Raw genomic sequence first — 18982 nt, forward strand, 5'->3', positions numbered from 1 at the left:
GTATGTCGTCCAAAATCACCCAAAAATGTCATAGTATAGTATGTCGTCCAAAATCACTTAAAAATGTCATAGTATAGTATGTCGTTCAAAATGTGACAAAAAAGTCATAGTATAGTATGTCGTCCAAAATGTGACAAAAAAGTCATAGTATAGTATGTCGTCCAAAATCACCAACAAAAATGTCATAGTATAGTATGTCGTCCAAAATGTGACCAAAAAGTCATAGTATAGTATGTTGTCCAAAATGTGACAAAAAAGTCATAGTATAGTATGTCGTCCAAAATGTGACAAAAAAGTCATAGTATAGTATGTCGTCCAAAATCACCTAAAAAAGTCATAGTATAGTATGTCGTCCAAAATCACCCAAAAATGTCATACTATAGTATGTCGTCCAAAATCACCTAAAAAAGTCATAGTATAGTATGTCGTCCAAAATCACCCAAAAATGTCATAGTATAGTATGTCGTCCAAAATCACCTAAAAAAGTCATAGTATAGTATGTCGTCCAAAATCACCAAAAAAAATGTCATAGTATAGTATGTCGTCCAAAATCACCTAAAAAAGTCATAGTATAGTATGTCCTCCAAAATGTGACAAAAAAGTCATAGTATAGTATGTCGTCCAAAATGTGACAAAAAAGTCATAGTATAGTATGTCGTCCAAAATCACCAACAAAAATGTCATAGTATAGTATGTCATCCAAAATGTGACAAAAAAGTCATAGTATAGTATGTCGTCCAAAATGTGACAAAAAAGTCATAGTATAGTAAGTCGTCCAAAATCACCTAAAAAAGTCATAGTATAGTATGTCGTCCAAAATCACCCAAAAATGTCATAGTATAGTATGTCGTCCAAAATCACCCAAAAATGTCATAGTATAGTATGTCGTCCAAAATCACCCAAAAATGTCATAGTATAGTATGTCGTCCAAAATGTGACAAAAAAGTCATAGTATAGTATGTCGTCCAAAATGTGACAAAAAAGTCATAGTATAGTATGTCGTCCAAAATGTGACAAAAAAGTCATAGTATATAGTATGTCGTCCAAAATCACCTAAAAAAGTCATAGTATAGTATGTCGTCCAAAATCACCCAAAAATGTAATAGTATAGTATGTCGTCCAAAATTTGACAAAAAAGTCATAGTATATAGTATGTCGTCCAAAATCACCTAAAAAAGTCATAGTATAGTATGTCGTCCAAAATCACCCAAAAATGTAATAGTATAGTATGTCGTCCAAAATCACCTAAAAAAGTCATAGTATAGTATGTCATCCAAAATCACCAAAAAAAAATGTCATAGTATAGTATGTCGTCCAAAATCACCTAAAAAAGTCATAGTATAGTATGTCGTCCAAAATCACCAACAAAAATGTCATAGTATAGTATGTTGTCCAAAATCAGCAACAAAAATGTCATAGTATAGTATGTCGTCCAAAATCACCCAAAAATGTCATAGTATAGTATGTCGTCCAAAATCACCCAAATATGTCATAGTATAGTATGTCGTCCAAAATCACCAAAAAAAATGTCATAGTATAGTATGTCGTCCAAAATGTGACAAAAAAGTCATAGTATAGTATGTCGTCCAAAATCACCTAAAAAAGTCATAGTATAGCATGTCGTCCAAAATCACCCAAAAATGTCATAGTATAGTATGTCGTCCAAAATCACCCAAAAATGTCATAGTATAGTATGTCGTCCAAAATCACCCAAAAATGTCATAGTATAGTATGTCGTCCAAAATCACCCAAAAATGTCATAGTATAGTATGTTGTCCAAAATCACCCAAAAATGTCATAGTATAGTATGTCGTCCATAATGGGTCAAAAAAGTCATAGTATAGTATGTCGTTCAAAATCACCCAAAAATGTCATAGTATAGTATGTCGTCCAAAATCACCCAAAAATGTCATAGTATAGTATGTCGTCCAAAATCACCTAAAAAAGTCATAGTATAGTATGTCGTCCAAAATCACCCAAAAATGTCATAGTATAGTATGTCGTCCAAAATCACTTAAAAATGTCATAGTATAGTATGTCGTCCAAAATCACCCAAATATGTCATAGTATAGTATGTCATCCAAAATCACCAACAAAAATGTCATAGTATAGTATGTCGTCCAAAATCACCCAAATATGTCATAGTATAGTATGTCGTCCAAAATCACCAACAAAAATGTCATAGTATAGTATGTTGTCCAAAATCAGCAACAAAAATGTCATAGTATAGTATGTCGTCCAAAATCACCCAAAAATGTCATAGTATAGTATGTCGTCCAAAATCACCCAAATATGTCATAGTATAGTATGTCGTCCAAAATCACCAAAAAAAATGTCATAGTATAGTATGTCGTCCAAAATGTGACAAAAAAGTCATAGTATAGTATGTCGTCCAAAATCACCTAAAAAAGTCATAGTATAGCATGTCGTCCAAAATCACCCAAAAATGTCATAGTATAGTATGTCGTCCAAAATCACCCAAAAATGTCATAGTATAGTATGTCGTCCAAAATCACCCAAAAATGTCATAGTATAGTATGTCGTCCAAAATCACCCAAAAATGTCATAGTATAGTATGTTGTCCAAAATCACCCAAAAATGTCATGGTATAGTATGTCGTCCATAATGGGTCAAAAAAGTCATAGTATAGTATGTCGTTCAAAATCACCCAAAAATGTCATAGTATAGTATGTCGTCCAAAATCACCCAAAAATGTCATAGTATAGTATGTCGTCCAAAATCACCTAAAAAAGTCATAGTATAGTATGTCGTCCAAAATCACCCAAAAATGTCATAGTATAGTATGTCGTCCAAAATCACTTAAAAATGTCATAGTATAGTATGTCGTCCAAAATCACCCAAATATGTCATAGTATAGTATGTCATCCAAAATCACCAACAAAAATGTCATAGTATAGTATGTCGTCCAAAATGTGACAAAAAAGTCATAGTAACTCTCGTCGCTGCTGCAGAGGTTCTGGTCTGCTTTTTAGGTTTTGATTTTATGGTTCTAAACAGTTCTAAGCCTTAAACACCAGCCTATCCGTCTCTTAACACTGCCCACCTGTCTCTGAAAGTTGAAAAGTTGCACGTCAGAGCCAGTATGTGGTTATTACGGTAATTTCACTTGCCAGAGAATCAGCGTCTTTGTCACCAGAGAGGAGAGAGTTGGAAAAAGAGACAAAAACTCAAACAAATGTTACTTTAAATGAGTGTTATACTGTTCAAATTTCAAATTTAACATGGAAAATCTGGTGTTTATGTGCAACTACAGTTTTAAATTGTTAAAACATGCAAAGAACTTACTCACAGGACAATTTCGACCCTTTAATGGTTAAAACAAGTCTGTAATTTCACAAGGACATTTGGAGGCCCGTCGTTAAAAGGTTAACCCACATCTGTGTCAGGTGACACGTTCCTTTGTCTGGAGGCCTTGCGACTTCTGTTTTCAATGCGACATATGAAAGTACGGTGGCCTGGAGGTGCAAACCATTACCACACAATGTGAAACACTTTTACAAAATGCTGAAACAAATGAACAAAATCCACGAGAGAACGTTCCAAGACCCAATTCTTACGGAAGGAAATGTACCAAGTAAATTTGTCAATTTGTCAAAAGTATTTTTTTTCGAGAGTTAAATCAAATCAAATTTCGAGGTCACTGTCTCAGGAGCTCATGATACTTGAGCTGCTACATAATTTGGTGTCATGTTGTGATCAACCTTTGTTTTTAAACCCCCTAGTCATCCTTTCATGCTGCTAACCTCCTTCTTCATCTCCAATCTCTGCTTCCGTTCCAGTCTGGAGTCTGATTTGCATGTTTGGCAGCCGCGTAATGAATGCATTTGAGATATGTAGTGTAAGGATACACTGGAAACGTGCCTGTTTGCATGCCTCTGAACGTCGAAACAAGCCTGATCCACTTATTTCTGTAATTACTTTAAGAGCTGGGGTTTGCCAGCAGCGAGGATCCTTGTGATGCTGCACACTGGCATGCAAGTGATTATTTTACTATATATACTTCTGTGTGTGCGTAATAAACGTAATAATCTGATTAGGGCGCTGTGCACAATCTGGTTTGTTAGTGTCACCGTCGGTTGATGTTTCTGTCTAAGAGGCTTAGCTAACAGCTGTGTGTGCAGGCCGAGCACGGAGGCATGAGAGGAAACCTCAGACCCATCAGTGACAACGCTGTTGCCAATCTTTTTTTTTTAAAGGTATTACTTTGATGGGAGGAGTTTCTAATCTCATTTTTCACTTTCACTCCTCCAGCCTCTAAATGAGATTTGCTTACAGTAAATTCTCCTGCACAATGTTAATAAAAACTCCTGCTTGTGATGCAGCATTTTCCCCTCACTGTCTCTACACAAACATGTGAGGTAGCTGAGAAGTGGGTCGGGCTGATTATGAAGTGAATGAACAGATCTTTCAGATGATAAAGAAAAATTGATATTCAGAACACAAGCGATTTTCCAACACATCTTTCCCTCGCCGCCGCCTCTGAAGAGGAAACTGCAGGGGGGTCAATATTGTCATTTTGACAACTGAGTGATGAGCTCTGCCTTCAGTGCTTTTGTGTTTCATCCCTCTCTAAGGAATGTTTATGAGCACGTGCAGCGTGGACGTTCGTTGGTTTCCTTTCGACATCCAGAAATGTGAGATGAAGTTCGGCTCGTGGACGTACGACGGTTGGCTGCTGAACCTTCAAATGATCGATGCGGATATTTCGAGCTTCATGCCCAATGGAGAGTGGGACCTCATTGGTTAGTAGGGTGAAGTGGATCTATGTACTCAAGGAGAACAGCAGCAGAGGAGCCAACATCTGTCTGTTTGTCCCCGTTTGTCCAGGTGTCCCGGGCACCAGAAACGAGGCCTTCTATGACTGCTGTAAAGAGCCTTACCCAGATGTGACGTTTGTTATTACAATACGACGCCGGACACTCTACTACGCCCTGAACCTGCTCATTCCATGTGTGCTGCTTTCTTCTATGACTCTGCTCATCTTCGTGCTGCCCGCTGACTCTGGGGAGAAGATCTCACTGGGTGAGTAGATCGAGCGCAGCTATTGGCTGTCATTAGGGCAAAAGTGCAGCAGGAGAAGGAAAGGATTATTTCCTAATTTCCTGAAATACCATATTTAGTTTTAACCCTTAGAACACAGAGCATTTTGGCTGCTTTATTCCATTACTATGTTAAAATATACAGTATATACCGAGGCTATAAGAGTGTGCAATATAGAGTGACTTATATCTGTTTCAGTACAACCTATAGGCAATCTGATGGGAAAAAAAAAAAAAATTCACCAATTATATAAACACACCTGAGCACAAAATACTCAAAATGTTTAAGATCGAATTGAATTTGTGAAATTTGTAAATACGTCGCAGTTCAAAGTTCACTTGGCTCGTTGTTATGAACAAAAAGAAAAGATCTAATTTTGTAACTTCTGCACAATTATTGCTACTTTATATCACTACTGAAAATGTGATATAAAGTGAAACATAACTTTGACTCAACAACACATAAGAAGATTAAAAAAAAACATGCATATTTTAAAGCCTGAACATGTGACCTACAAACACACACCTCCAGAATGTCCATATAAGGCGTTGTGTATTATTCCCACGGCAATGTAGATCCAGTGTGAAAGACTTGACTTAATGTGGGCGTAGTCAGCCACTGCTTCAAAGTGTGAAATGTACATTTATTCAGGCTCCTGTAGAAACATGTCAGCTCTCTGTAAAACAAGACTCTTGCTTAAAACGCTTATTTCTACCAAAACTGAACATTTTTGGTTACTGTATGTACTGTATGTTTAAAAAAAAAGCCTCAACAAGTATCATGGATACAGAGCGTGAGCACATGCACACACCTCCAGTTTGAATAAACACTGGAGGGGCTGACCAGAACTTAGAAAACGACAAGCAGCAAAAAAAAAAGAAAAAGAAAAAAAACAACCTCTTTATTGCTGACGAGGTGGTGTTTTGGGCCCTAGACGGTCAGCAGCAACTGGTGTCATCATCATTTACACTGTGTATTTAGGGTTTATCCTCACACATTTATGTACCCAAAGCTTTTGAGAACAAAGGCAGAAGTGATGATGTGGAGGCATAAAAGAAGCGACGAGGGAGGGAAGGTGTGGAGCTTAAGGAAAGAGGGATTACAGGATAAAACAGACAGATTTAGACGTTTTAGGAGGAAGAAGAGGAACAGAGATGTGAGAGGGTAACAGAAAGAGAAAACAGAACGGAGGAACAGTTCAAAGCGCTATGAGAGAAGACGAAGAAGAAAATAGAGGCTTCTGAAGAATGGAGAACAGAAGCGATTTTGTTTTCTGACAATTTGTGGCCAGAAATGACTTCATTCATTAAGAAAATGTCCAGTAAATGAATTGTTAATGAAGCTAATGAGTTTTTGTTCTGAAATGATATTAACTTTGCGCCAGTCTGCTCATTCACCAAGTAAAAATGATCCTCTTTTGTTAATATGATCTGACTCATGTCTGAAAGAGGCAGTGGATGCATTATCAAATTATCCTTAACGTCAATACAAATGCATTACACAGCATTTCGCCACTTACAAAAAATGCCAACCCTTTCACACACAGCCAGTTAACCTATTGATGTAATTAAGGCCAGTGAATTGATTAGAGGGAGAGAGAGCTTACACATCGCCTTCCAGGAAAACACTCTGTCACTCTGCTTGATAGAAGAGACACTGAGATTCAGGGGACTGTGACTTTAAGGTGAAAGGAGCAGGCTTTAAGGGGAACAAGTGTTGTTTTCTGTGAAGAAGGTGCATCCATGTGGCATTTTTAATCTTCTTAACATCTTTAAAGGTCATTCATATTTTATCTCTTGGCCTAAGAGTTTAATTGAGTTATTGTGAATGGGGACAGTTTTGCCAGCAAAGCACTCCTTAAATTTTGTCTGTTGGTGAAGTGAGACAGATCATTTAGAGGTGGATTAATGAAGATAGAGATGGGCTTCAGTGTGTGTGTGTGTTCAGATTTTAAAGGTTATTTGCAGCGATGGAAGAGCTTTTATCTGTACAGGGAGTCAAAAAATAATTTACTGTGTGAGTATTAGCTGGTCATTTCCATAAATCGAACCTGACCTCCAGAGCTGAGTGTGATATCAAAACAACTGATTTAGATTCTCATCAGAAAAGACTCTCACTCTGGGAAGAACAGTAAATCAAACCACTGTATTCTTGACACCTACCTACCTACCTACTTACCTACCTACCATCCATCCATCGACCGACCGACCGACCGACCGACCGACCTACCTACCTACCTACCATCCATCCATCGACCGACCGACCGACCTACCTACCTACCTACCTACCTACCTACCATCCATCCATCGACCGACCGACCGACCTACCTACCTACCTACCATCCATCCATCGACCTACCTACCTACCTATCATCCATCCATCCATCGACTGACCTACCTACCTACCTACCTACCTACCATCCATCCATCCATCCATCGACCTACCTACCTACCTACCTACCATCCATCCATCGACTGACCTACCTACCTACCTAACTACCTCCCTCCGTCCGTCTGTCTATCTATCTATGCAGGTATCACCGTGTTGCTGTCTCTCACTGTGTTCATGTTGCTGGTGGCAGAGATCATGCCGGCCACATCGGACTCCGTCCCTCTCATAGGTATGTGATGAAAAACGTCGGGAGCCTTTTCACGAGTGACCTGATCGCTCAACTGTGTTACTGAGACCCAATTAAAACAGACCGATACACACAACACAGATGTAACGATCGTCTCTGTGGATTAAAGACGTTTCACTCATTAAGAACTCAGCATGAAGTCTCCGTCTGACAGTGAAGATCAATGTGAGGTCTCTCGTGTTTGTGACAGCAGGAGAAACAAACTTCCAACTGGGCCTAATTGGGGGGAAAAAAAAGAGTCTTGACTCAATCGAGTTGTGCTTTAATGAACTGACGCCTTGAGCTAAATGCTAATATGAGTGTTCCGCATCATGATCTATATTTAACATATTAGAAGGATCCATTTATTCATCTTCTACCGTTTAATCATAGATTTTCTTACTCTGTTTTTCACACTCCCCCGTGTGCATGGGTTTCCTACAGGTTCTCTGGTTCCAGATTTGGGGATTAGGTAAATTGGACACTTTAAATTGACCATAGGTGTGACAGTGAAAGGTTGTTTGTTTCTATATGTGTCCCTGTCCAGGGTGTACCCCGCCTTTCACCCTACATTCCCGTTATAACAGTATCTTTAAATCTACTTAAAATGGGCGTGTCTGTAATCCAATTGGGCACATGACATGTAACATCCATAAGTACCAACTGAAGTGAACTGGTAGATTTATTGTAGATCTTGAACGTCTGTAATTTACAGGGTTTAAGGGATGAGAGGTTAAACATCTTCCTGAACTCTACATGTCCAATTGCAAATGGTTTAATGACCTTTGGAGAAATAAGACCTGGATGAATGAGAATCTACACAGACATAGTGAAAGCAACAGTTACCGTATCTCCAAAAGAACCAATAAGAGTAAAATTCAATAAGCAGCAGTAGTAGTATCATTAAAAACATAATATCATTATCCCTAATCTCCAATCTAAATGAGAATTTACTGAAGGTCTCTGAGTAAAAAAAAAGCCTGTGATCCATCATGAAAAGTGTGTGTCTAAATGTACACCACGGTCTCTGGAGACCACAGATGTTTTCATGACAGTCCAGTGGACCGAGTGACGTTTAAACAACAACACCGTGACACTATAGTGACAGAGCCACAGAGCAACAACAGTGATCACACCCAGTATTCTCTGAATATCACTTCATGTGGTTTAATTACAAAATACTAATTGTGACAGGCTACAAAGAGGTTGCGCTGAAAGAATGAATGAATGAATGAATGAATGAATGAATGAATGTCCCCACCTTACACCTTATTTCAGCTGGGATTGGCACCACCTCCCCTGTGACCCTCATGTGGTAGATAAAGTGGTAGAAGATGGATGATAAATAAGATAAATTAGATAAAAACATCCTCCCAAATCCAAACAACAAAATTTATTTAAGCAATCTGTTCTCTTTCCGCTTTAATTGGCTGAATTGATTGTGGGCACATTAGTGGGAAATGATATTAAGTGAGCTAAGATGATAGCCAGAGACTGATGCAAGGCCACATCTGCCCAAAGACACAAATCCTGCCCATTAAAAACATATTCAGCATATTTGCTTTTATAAAGAATAACTATGCTGCAGCACAGTCAGGGTCTGTTTGATGATTTCGCTAAGACAATGTGACAACAAGCAGACAGCAGCGCTGGCCGCAGGTCTCAGGTCTGCAGATATTTACAGTATGTGTTGCATGAAACAGACTGAGAGGAATCAAACAAACTCTTCAGACTCCTCCTGTGAATTATCTGACGGGTCTCACCGACCTTGACGCGCATGACACACAAGTGAAGGACAATATCAAGCACCTCTGAAAGAGACTGTGTGGGTTTCAATAAGCATGTGGGAAGTGACAGTGTCTGTTCTCTCCTTCTCCCCAGGTCAGTACTTTGCCAGTATAATGATCATTGTTGGGATGTCAGTTATCGCTACAGTGGTGGTTCTGCAGTATCATCACCACGACCCAAATGGAGGAAACATGCCGAAATGGGTGAGCGGATATTCTTCATGATCAGTTAAACACATCCCGCTATGCAGCTCCATCACTCTCGTGAATGGCTCCTCTCCCCGTTCCACACATGATACATTCCTGCGGTCGATCTCTCCGTGGCATTCGTTCTCCATCCTCAGCTCCATTTCCAATAACATTCCAGTCATCTGTTAGTGCTGCTCTGCCCCTCTGCCTGTGTCTGTTCAGTTTTTTATTCACCGACTTCCTGAGCTGTGACTCATCCAGCAACATCAGTCTGCCGGAATGTGTTCATCAAATGCCTCGCTGCAGACTTCGGCAGCACGGAGTGTGTTTCAAAGCACTCTAGATATGTGGGTGGATTCAATTTAACTCCATTTTCTTCCTTTTCTTGCCTTGTGTTTAATGCTATAACTCCATCAAAAGTTTTGCCTCCCCCTCCCCCCCCAAAAAAGTTTAGTTTTAATGGGTTGAAAAAAGGCCTGAAATAGAGAATTGCAGTAAAAGAGTCACTGACTTTTGTGAAATAGGACCAATCATATGTGTGTTTGAGTGTGTAACTGCTTGTTTACTCTTTGTTGCCTTTTACATATACTGTACTGAGTTTTAGGGCCATGACGAGATTAAACTTCGAGTTTAGTCGGCATGTTGAGATTTGAGATTTGAGATGTAAATCAACAGGCTAAGATTAAACTTGAATTTTTGAGAATAAAGTTATAATATCCTGTTGAGGTTTGAGTCGACATATTGAGATTGAGAGTTTTTTCACCATGACAACATTAATCTTGGGTTAGGGTTATCTTGGCTTAATCTCAACATGTCGAGTTTAGCCAACATGTGAGTCGACACGTCAAGATTCAATTTGAAATGTCGAGATTAAAATGGAAAGCTCGACATGTTCACCAGAGAGAACGACACTGACAGTCACTAATGAGAGAGAGACTTTATGTTTGTTGATATTTTACCACTTCCAGTCAAGAAAAGCGTTTCAGAAAGGTCACGTTCACATTCCAACCACGTCCGAGACTGACTGAGCTTCTGTGGAGCAGTCGCTCGCTCTGATGGACGTCCAGATGATTAAGACTACATGCTGATTTAAATCTCAACAGGATATTCCAACTTAATTCTCGCAATTTCAAGTTTAATCTCAACATGTCGTCATTTAAGTTGTCTTCATGTGTGGCCCTAAGACTAACATAGTTTCTTGACAAAAGTGGGAAAGGGAGGGGGTCCTGGGAAAGGAGTCCTTTTACAATCGACAGCCTCAACATTAGACGTCACTAATTCTTTACCCACTAGACAAATGCAACATAAGCTTAGTTGTGTATTGACACATTATATGGACGTTCTGATGATGAATGGCTCATTCAAACAGTCCAAGGGCCAATTAACAAGCAACCTGATGTGGTTCAGATGAGAGCATTGAACCAGCACAGGTCATAATTAAAGCCCACAGAAAAACAGCATCAACAGCGGGGACTGTTACCTCGTTTGAAAACGCACTTGGTGGAGACTAATTGAGCAGTCATCTGGACATTATCTCCTCATTAGATGCCAGACATCCATCTGGATGCTGTAGGGACAATTTGCTGTTTCAGGGGACATGCGAGTTTGTGTCCAAGCGAGTTTGTGTTCAAGGAAGGAGAAGGAGAGGTGACAAGGAGAGGTAGAGTGGAGAGGGGGCGGAAAAAGGACAGGAGGAGGGAAGAGGAAACAAAGATGGGAGAAGAAAGGGGACAAATAGAGGGACGGAGGAAAGGACAGAGTAGAGGGCAAAAAGAAAAGCAAATCCAGGTACAAAAGGAGGGAAGAGGAAATGAGTAATGAGAGGGAAAAGGAGAGGAGAGAGGAGAGGAGGGACAAAAGCAGGAGAAAAAAATCAACAGCAGTGAAAGAGTTGAGGGGAATCAAGGGTCAAATTTGCACCAACGTTTGAACACGCAATCCTTTTCAGTCTGATGTTGAGAATTTAAAGCCATCTTTGGAAGAACTGAGTCTGAAAGGAATCCAGTTAAAACAAAAGCATCTTCTTTGCCACAGGCTCTTTCACGGAGTGTCACTGTGGAGAATCTCTGCTGCTTAAAAAAAGTGCAGCTGCATTTAGAAAGAAAACATCAACATCGTTCTCCATCAAATGAAGCCATTCACTTATCGTAATTACTTTCATGTTATTAGGTCAATAAACCAAGGTTTTTTTAGTGTGTTAAAGCTTTTTCTTTTACACGTCTCTTCCCCTCCAGGTGCAGCTTGTTTTGCTGCAGTGGGTCGCGTGGTTCTTGCGTATGAAGCGGCCAGGAGAGAATAACGACCCGCAGCGGCCCCCGTGTGCACCCCATCTGCGGCGTTGCTCCTCCGGCTCCCAGAGTGGCAGCATCCCCAACCCTCTAGACCCCACCCTTCATCCGCTTCACCCACAGAACCTGGGTCCTCTTCAGGCAGGGCCCCTGCACGCAGGACACCCTCACCTCCAGGTGCAGTCCAGTACTAACAACAATGGGAACCTTCTCTACATGGGCTTCCAGAGCATGGAGGAGCCTTCAGTGCTCTCAGAGCCTGTCCAGAGGAATAACATCTCAGTGGGGCCTCCTCGCGGAGCAGGGAGTCCTCCTCCACACCTGCCATCTCAGTTCTGCAGCTCTCCACCACCTCCTACCCCTAATATGGACACTGTAGGCTGCCCCAGCACTGTCTCCAGTGGCGGGGGCTTTGGAGGTGGTCCAGGAGGACTGGGAGGGTGTTCGACTGCAGGGATAGGAGACCTGCAGCTACAGGCTATTCTGGAAGATGTGCGTTACATGGCAGACCGCTTCCGAGAGCAGGATGAGGCCGAGCGCGTGGCCGACCAGTGGAAATTTGCAGGAGCTGTAATCGATCGCCTTTGTCTGGTAGCATTCAGCGTTTTCAACATCATCTGCACCATTTCCATCCTCATGTCTGCCCCGAATTTTGTCGAAGCTGTTTCAAAGGACTTTGTTTGATGGCAAAGAGGAAAAGGAAGAAAAAAAAAGAAGAGGAGAAGTGAGCAGAAGTGGATGAGGGGTATTAGAGATAAGATGATGGATGAAGTGGGCTTGGAAACACGATTTCCAGCAAACTGTGGGCTTCGTGATTTGTGATAGCGAGATACCGGGAAATAGAAAAACAAAAACAGGAGGTTTTTTTTGCAATGTTTGCTGTTTGGTAAGAGGAATATTAGAGGGAAGCAGATGAGGAAGGGGGGATACAGAGCGACGTTAAAATGAGTTTTGGGTGAGCAGGTTGCTTTATCATATTCTTGTCAAGGTGAGATGGATTATGGTGAATTCAAAGACTGTCCCCTAAAAATTAGAGGAAAGATTAGTCCGAGAGGGGAAAGGGAGCGAAGAAATCAGTCCGGTGCAATCTCACGTAAGGCAGCTCTTAAAGCAAGGCTAGGATTGCAAGAGACAGAGAAGAGAAGCGGGCAAGTAGATAGGGGCAGATAAATAAGACAGTCATTTGGCTGTTTCATTTTCTCAATGAGGGAAGCCAACCTTTCACTCCCACATGATGAGAGAGGACTGCATCGTTTAAAATGATGCGAGGAGGAGAGCGTGTCGGGGGGGAGAGAGAGAAAGAGGCATTTACAAGGACAGACAACAAAGAGTGGTCCATGAAGGAATGAGACTTCATCCCTCGTGTCGTTTGGGCAGAGTAAGCAGTTTGATGCACGGATATACAAAAGTGGACCAAGGATCGAGATCAGAAACAAACGGAAGAGGATCTCATCTATTATTCAATCACATCCATCTAATGACCACGGATAATCCTTAAGACTAAAAAAATGCTTTTGATGTCTCCTCTCCCTTCACGACTGCTTTAAATTGCCAAGGCCTTATCTCTTACGAGGCGACTGCCAATCTGCCCACAATCAGTAGAGATGAAAAGCTCCTCGGCCACAGTTTGCGGTGCTTATTGTGACTGGGAAACTGAATTCACTGGTTGTCAACAATGCAGGGGCGAGTGACTGCACCGGAGTGAACGGATAATTACACTTATTGTGGCTGACGTGATCTTCACAGATCTCATTGTGTTTCATATGAGAGGTTTGAAAGCTCAGGGTTTGGAGCGTCAGGTGTTTAAAAGACGACGAGAGGCACAAATGAGTGACGATCTTTCAAAAATAGTAAAATAAATGTGGTGAGATAACAGATTACTGTCTTTTACGGCTCCAATACATCGCCACACTGTGTGCCCATGGCCATTAGTATATGAGGAAAAAAAAGGATGCAATTAGATACATAGATAGAACAGGAACAAATGATGATGATGAGTTTACACAGGACTGTTTTAAGCTGTGTGTTAATTAACTTAACAGCCTAATCTTTAATGTTTGGACCTATGTTTACTACACTCCTGACTCACAGACTGTCTGTGGTGGCTAAACTGTGTACACTCATTCTGTCACTGTGAACTTTTGAATCAAGGCTCGCAGCAGGTGCAACGCAAACTTCCTGTCACGGGCTGTTTTGCAGAGGGATGTTCTCCTCTCCTCCCGGCACCCAAACACTCACTGTACAGAACATTTCTCATCTTGAAAATAAAGGATACTCCCTTTTTTTTTTCTACCACCTTTTGGTCTGCTCTGTGCCCCATCTCTCTCTCTCTGTTGACAGAGGCTGGCACCACACCCAAGGAAGAGGAGAAAAATGACAGAGCGAGGGCATAGGAGGAGGAGAGAAAGTGCTGATGCACAGTGAGAGCTGGACAGGGCCTTAATTGATCACTCGTTCAGGAAGAAGAGAAGGGGGAAGGGGGGGTGCGATGGGAGGAAGAAGAGGGGAGGGTTAATGGGGGAAAGGGGGCATACTGGGTAATTCATCGGATTTATGAGGGACAAAGGCAGGGGAGATGGGCGCTCAGACAAGCATAACTCAGTCACAGACATCAAATGAAAGGCCACTGTCATATATCACATCACAAGAGAATATCTACCAGAGAAATAAACAGAATTAGAGAAATATTTTCATGCATAAAGTGTGTGTGTGTGTGTGTGTGTGTGTGTGTTTGTGATGGCGTGTGGCCTTCACTGTGTCACTCAGTCTGTGTGCCAGAGGGACTAAAGCGTCAGGAGTGTATTTATAGCAGTGAGCCGGTCCTTATTCAAACCCGGCAAGACGTCCTGTTTGATGAGCTAACCCTCTGTCTGTCTGTCCGAGGTGGAAAAATGTGCAGAGCTAGCAATCTAGCGGCGCTCAGATTTACTGTGTTCACTCACATGGAATAAAAGAACGTGTGTAAAGACTGTAGTTAGTGTGTGTGTGTGTGTGTGTGTGTGTGTGTGCATGGGTACGATCAGCTTCAGGGTTCGCGTATGTATAGAATCAATCAGTGGGTGTTGTTGTTTTTCTCTTCCCGTTCTATTCTCATTCAATAATAAAGCCTCTTTCATTTGACCAGATGGGTTATTATACAGAAACTCACTGGAGGCCCATTAGGCTCACACACCCACACCCACACACACACACACACACACAGCTCCATGACTGAGTAAATGGGTTGTTGATATGTGAAGCTACAAAGGCTTCAGTCACTGTGAAGCATACCAATGAAGCACAGCGGAAAACTACAGCCCCAATAATGACGTTTGTTACATACATGTATGATGGTAAATACCTTTAGATGCACCTCTGTGTGAGTGTGTGTGTGTGTGGACACCTGCTCTTTCTCGCTGGGTCCCACTGTGCTGTGCTGCATGATCAAATCCCAACATCTTGCGGTTGAGGCCGATCAATGCCTTTTAATTACCAAGGGCCCAGAGCACTGGTCGATACAGCTGACGAGAAGCAGGGAGGGAGGGGGGGGGAGAGAGAGAGAGAGAGAGAGAGCGGGAGAATGGGGAAAAGGGAGAGAGAGAAGGGGACAGAGATGCTCCAGACGGTGATTGATGCCCACTCCTCCCAGTGAGCCCTCCTACAGATGCGTTGTTAGGCTTGATTAATCCTGCCGAGCCACATTCGCTCACTTTACACAGCGCCGTTTAACCAGCCCAGGCCGCCGCGGTCACAAGGTTAAGTGGACACGAGGTATCAGCTCTGAGGACCACAGGCCTCTTATCCAATGAGTCAAGGATGAAGGGTTAGTCTCTATAGAACCGAGTTATTTTCAGATTCTAAGCTGTATTTTTTTTTTCCTTGACTGGAGGGGAATATTAAAATGAAATGCGTTCAACAGTGCGAGTTAATCTACATACACAGTAGCTCCAGTGATAACTTTCCCTTCAACAATTGCTCGGCATAAAGTCATAAATGGATTTAATAAGGAATTTTACTCAATATAACAGCAAAGGAGATTGATTCAGTTTTATGAATGCCACTTGCGCCATGAATCATGAGCGACGACTCATCTGTTCCCTCATTTTTGTTTTATTAAACATTGCCAGGAGAGCGATGGTGGAAGCAGAGGGAATTCAAAAGGCTCGTCAGTAGAGCTCTTATGAGCTTCAATGTCACTAATCAATCTAAACGATAAGATGCAGCGAGGGTGGAGTCATGATGCAGCCGGTTCAGGCAGATTCCTGCTCTTGTCCCCACTTTATACAAATGAACATCTGTGTGCAAGATGTTTAGAACATTACGGGTACATTTGTTTTGTATTTGAATTTTTCCTTGTACTCACTCACTCATCTTCTACTGCTTTATCCTCCACATGAGGGTCACTGGTGCCAATCCCAGCTGGACAGGTTGCTGCCAGTCTCTCACAGGGTCACATAGAGACAAACAGCCATCCACCATACAGTGTCCACTTTGCCTAATCCTCAAATCTGCATGTTTTTGGACTTGGAAACCAGAGAAGCCAGAGAAAACACCCACACACACACATGTAAACCCCATGCAGAACAACCCTTGTTCCAACAGGGTATTTTATCCTATAGGTCTTCTTGCTGCAATGGCAAAGGAGTGCTGCTAACTATACACCAACCACGATGCCGAATATTAAATACATTTAATTTAAATATCATGAAACACGCAACGTATTACTAACTCAGCCGCTCCTCTCTGGAGAATGTTGCAACACGGTGCAACTCAGCGTGTTCATTAAATGATGTCGACAAACAAACAGGGATCGACATCATTAGCAGGACTATACATCAGAAATATGATAAAAGAACAAGCAATAAAATGATTTTGGTCACACTCTGTCCTTCGTACGCCTCAAAGTGTCATCTCAGGGGCATCAAATCTAAAAGGTGCACACTATAAGCATTAGTTTCTCTAAATGACCCACAGACATCCCACAGTGCCTTTAACAGAATACAAAAAAAACTAGAAAACCCAAAACTATCAATGCTCTCAAACCTGTCAGGCTACTGTAGGAAAGTATGTAGCAATCTTTGAGCGACAGTGAAAACATGTTTCTCTATTTTTTTCTCAGTATTTCTGGTGGAACCACAGGCTAACGGGCGATCCACTAACAAGTTGGTTAAGGGCCGCGTGTGGCCCTTGGACGGCCATTTGAATAGACTGGCTCTAGAGTGTTATTAATGCATAAAGGCTGTTAGGAGGAGTCTTGATTTAAACGTGTTAGGCCTTATGAGTATACATTACATACGTATGCAGATTTGATGTTAGCGGAGATGTCAAACCCATCCATCTATTCTGAGAAGCAATCAAGAACAGGCACAAAAAAACACACACACACACGCGCAATTTTCACATTAGTTTCAACACAAGGTCATTTTTCTCTCAGGTGTGACCATAGGTTGAGAAACTAATTTGAGTCCGGGGACATTAATTCCACCCGACAGTTGTAATCAGTCCAGTGCTCAGATGACAAGAGGTTCCCTGTCCTCCCTACATGTCATGCAATGAGCAGCTTTAGATCAAAACCTCCCATAAAAGCAACATTTTCAATTAAAGCTAGTCTTTTTTTTTTTTTTTACTTAGATTAGAGATTACAGAGTGGCATTGAAATGTTCTAGCAGGCTTGAGAAGAACCCATTTGACCTCATTTGCACGGTGGATAATATCCAACGATGCATCACAAATAATAATAATAATAATAAATCATCATCTTATATATTTACATTATTTAGATCTAGATTAAAGACTTCTTTTAGGAGTTAGATGAGGCAGTGCTGTGGTTATGTTGACGGCAAGAAAGATTCAACTCTCACTGTAGAAACAGTTAAAAAACACTTGTGTGCGTAAACAATATGCAGTTTTCTTTGTCTAGGAGTGAAAGGAAGTGTCACACGGCCAGAATTCTGCTACCAGCTCACGGTTGGAGGCCTTAAATACAACATAAACCACTGCTTTGCGCTCTCAAGAATCAAGACAAGATACGTTAGTGTATCAATAATCCCTTACACCCTTAGTACATACCATACAGCAGTACATTTATCAGGTTTAAGAGGTGCAGTATAACTCACTTGGCAGAGCAGGTGGCCAGCAGGCCAAGGAGCCTCCAGCGACCAAGGTTGAGTCTTTGCCAGGTCCTTCACTCTCTGCCTTCTCCTACTCAATAACAAAGGCTTAAAAAACACCGAAAATAATAATAGGGAGCAATAATACAACTAAAACTGTGAGTATTAACACATCATGTCAGGCTTCTATCAGGACAGTAGAGCACATGTGATGCAGCTCAAGGAAAACATCAGCAGAGCCGGGGCTTGATTCGCCTACAGTAGGTTGCATCATTTGAATAACGCCTCACACCTTTGTCTCACTGCTTCTCCTGCAGCAGCAGCAGACTCTGTTCATCGCGGCAAACGACATAAAAAAGAATGGACATTTGCAGCATGTGACCATCAAAATGTCACTGTGCCCGTGGACCTTTTATTTACCACTGTGCTCCCCGCTGAGGAACAGGTGCAGCTTTATACTGCGTTTCCTAAAGACCTGAGACCGTTTACAGGCAGAAAATGTGAAATTGCAGCAAGTGGATATTGGATAATAAAGTATGGGGGACCAATCTTCATAAATTACATTTCCACTTATCACCCTGAAAGCAATCTTGGGCTTCAAGTAAGTTGTGACTGTACTTTTCTATTCATCGTAAATGTCTTTAAGCTGTTGAAATGGAGCGAGTGAAACGTTTCTGGGCAGCAAAACTGGCAAATTGTGGGTTTAGAAAAAAAAAACAAAACAAAAAAAAAAACGTGTGAAACATTTTTGCTCTTAAAGATCCAGCAGCAGTAACTCAGCGTAAAATGCATTTCCATTCATGTCTCCCACACATGCACAAATAACAGCCATCTCTCCAAAAGGGAGAGCGGTTAACGTGCTGTAAACCTTGTGAATGGAGACGGGAGTTTGAATGAGACGCCGTGGCAAGTTCACAAAAGAGATGCTTCATTGAAGAAAAGGCAACAGCC

General features: G+C 41.5%; 1 protein-coding gene across 1 annotated transcript in view; it reads left to right on the forward strand.

Moving 5' to 3' along the window:
* The window catches only part of chrna11 (cholinergic receptor, nicotinic, alpha 11), a 36927-nt gene extending 22690 nt beyond the window's left edge, over positions 1-14237 (forward strand). Inside the window, exons 6-10 of the mRNA XM_058619190.1 lie at positions 4596-4763; positions 4849-5043; positions 7595-7681; positions 9560-9669; positions 11889-14237. Of these exons, the coding sequence (XP_058475173.1) occupies positions 4596-4763; positions 4849-5043; positions 7595-7681; positions 9560-9669; positions 11889-12626 (1298 nt within the window). The 3' untranslated portion in view covers positions 12627-14237. The remainder of the gene's footprint in view (positions 1-4595; positions 4764-4848; positions 5044-7594; positions 7682-9559; positions 9670-11888) is intronic.
* The last annotated feature ends 4745 nt before the right edge of the window (positions 14238-18982 follow it).

The sequence above is a fragment of the Solea solea genome, chromosome 20 (genome assembly GCF_958295425.1).
Source record: "Solea solea chromosome 20, fSolSol10.1, whole genome shotgun sequence".
Lineage (NCBI taxonomy): Eukaryota > Metazoa > Chordata > Actinopteri > Pleuronectiformes > Soleidae > Solea > Solea solea.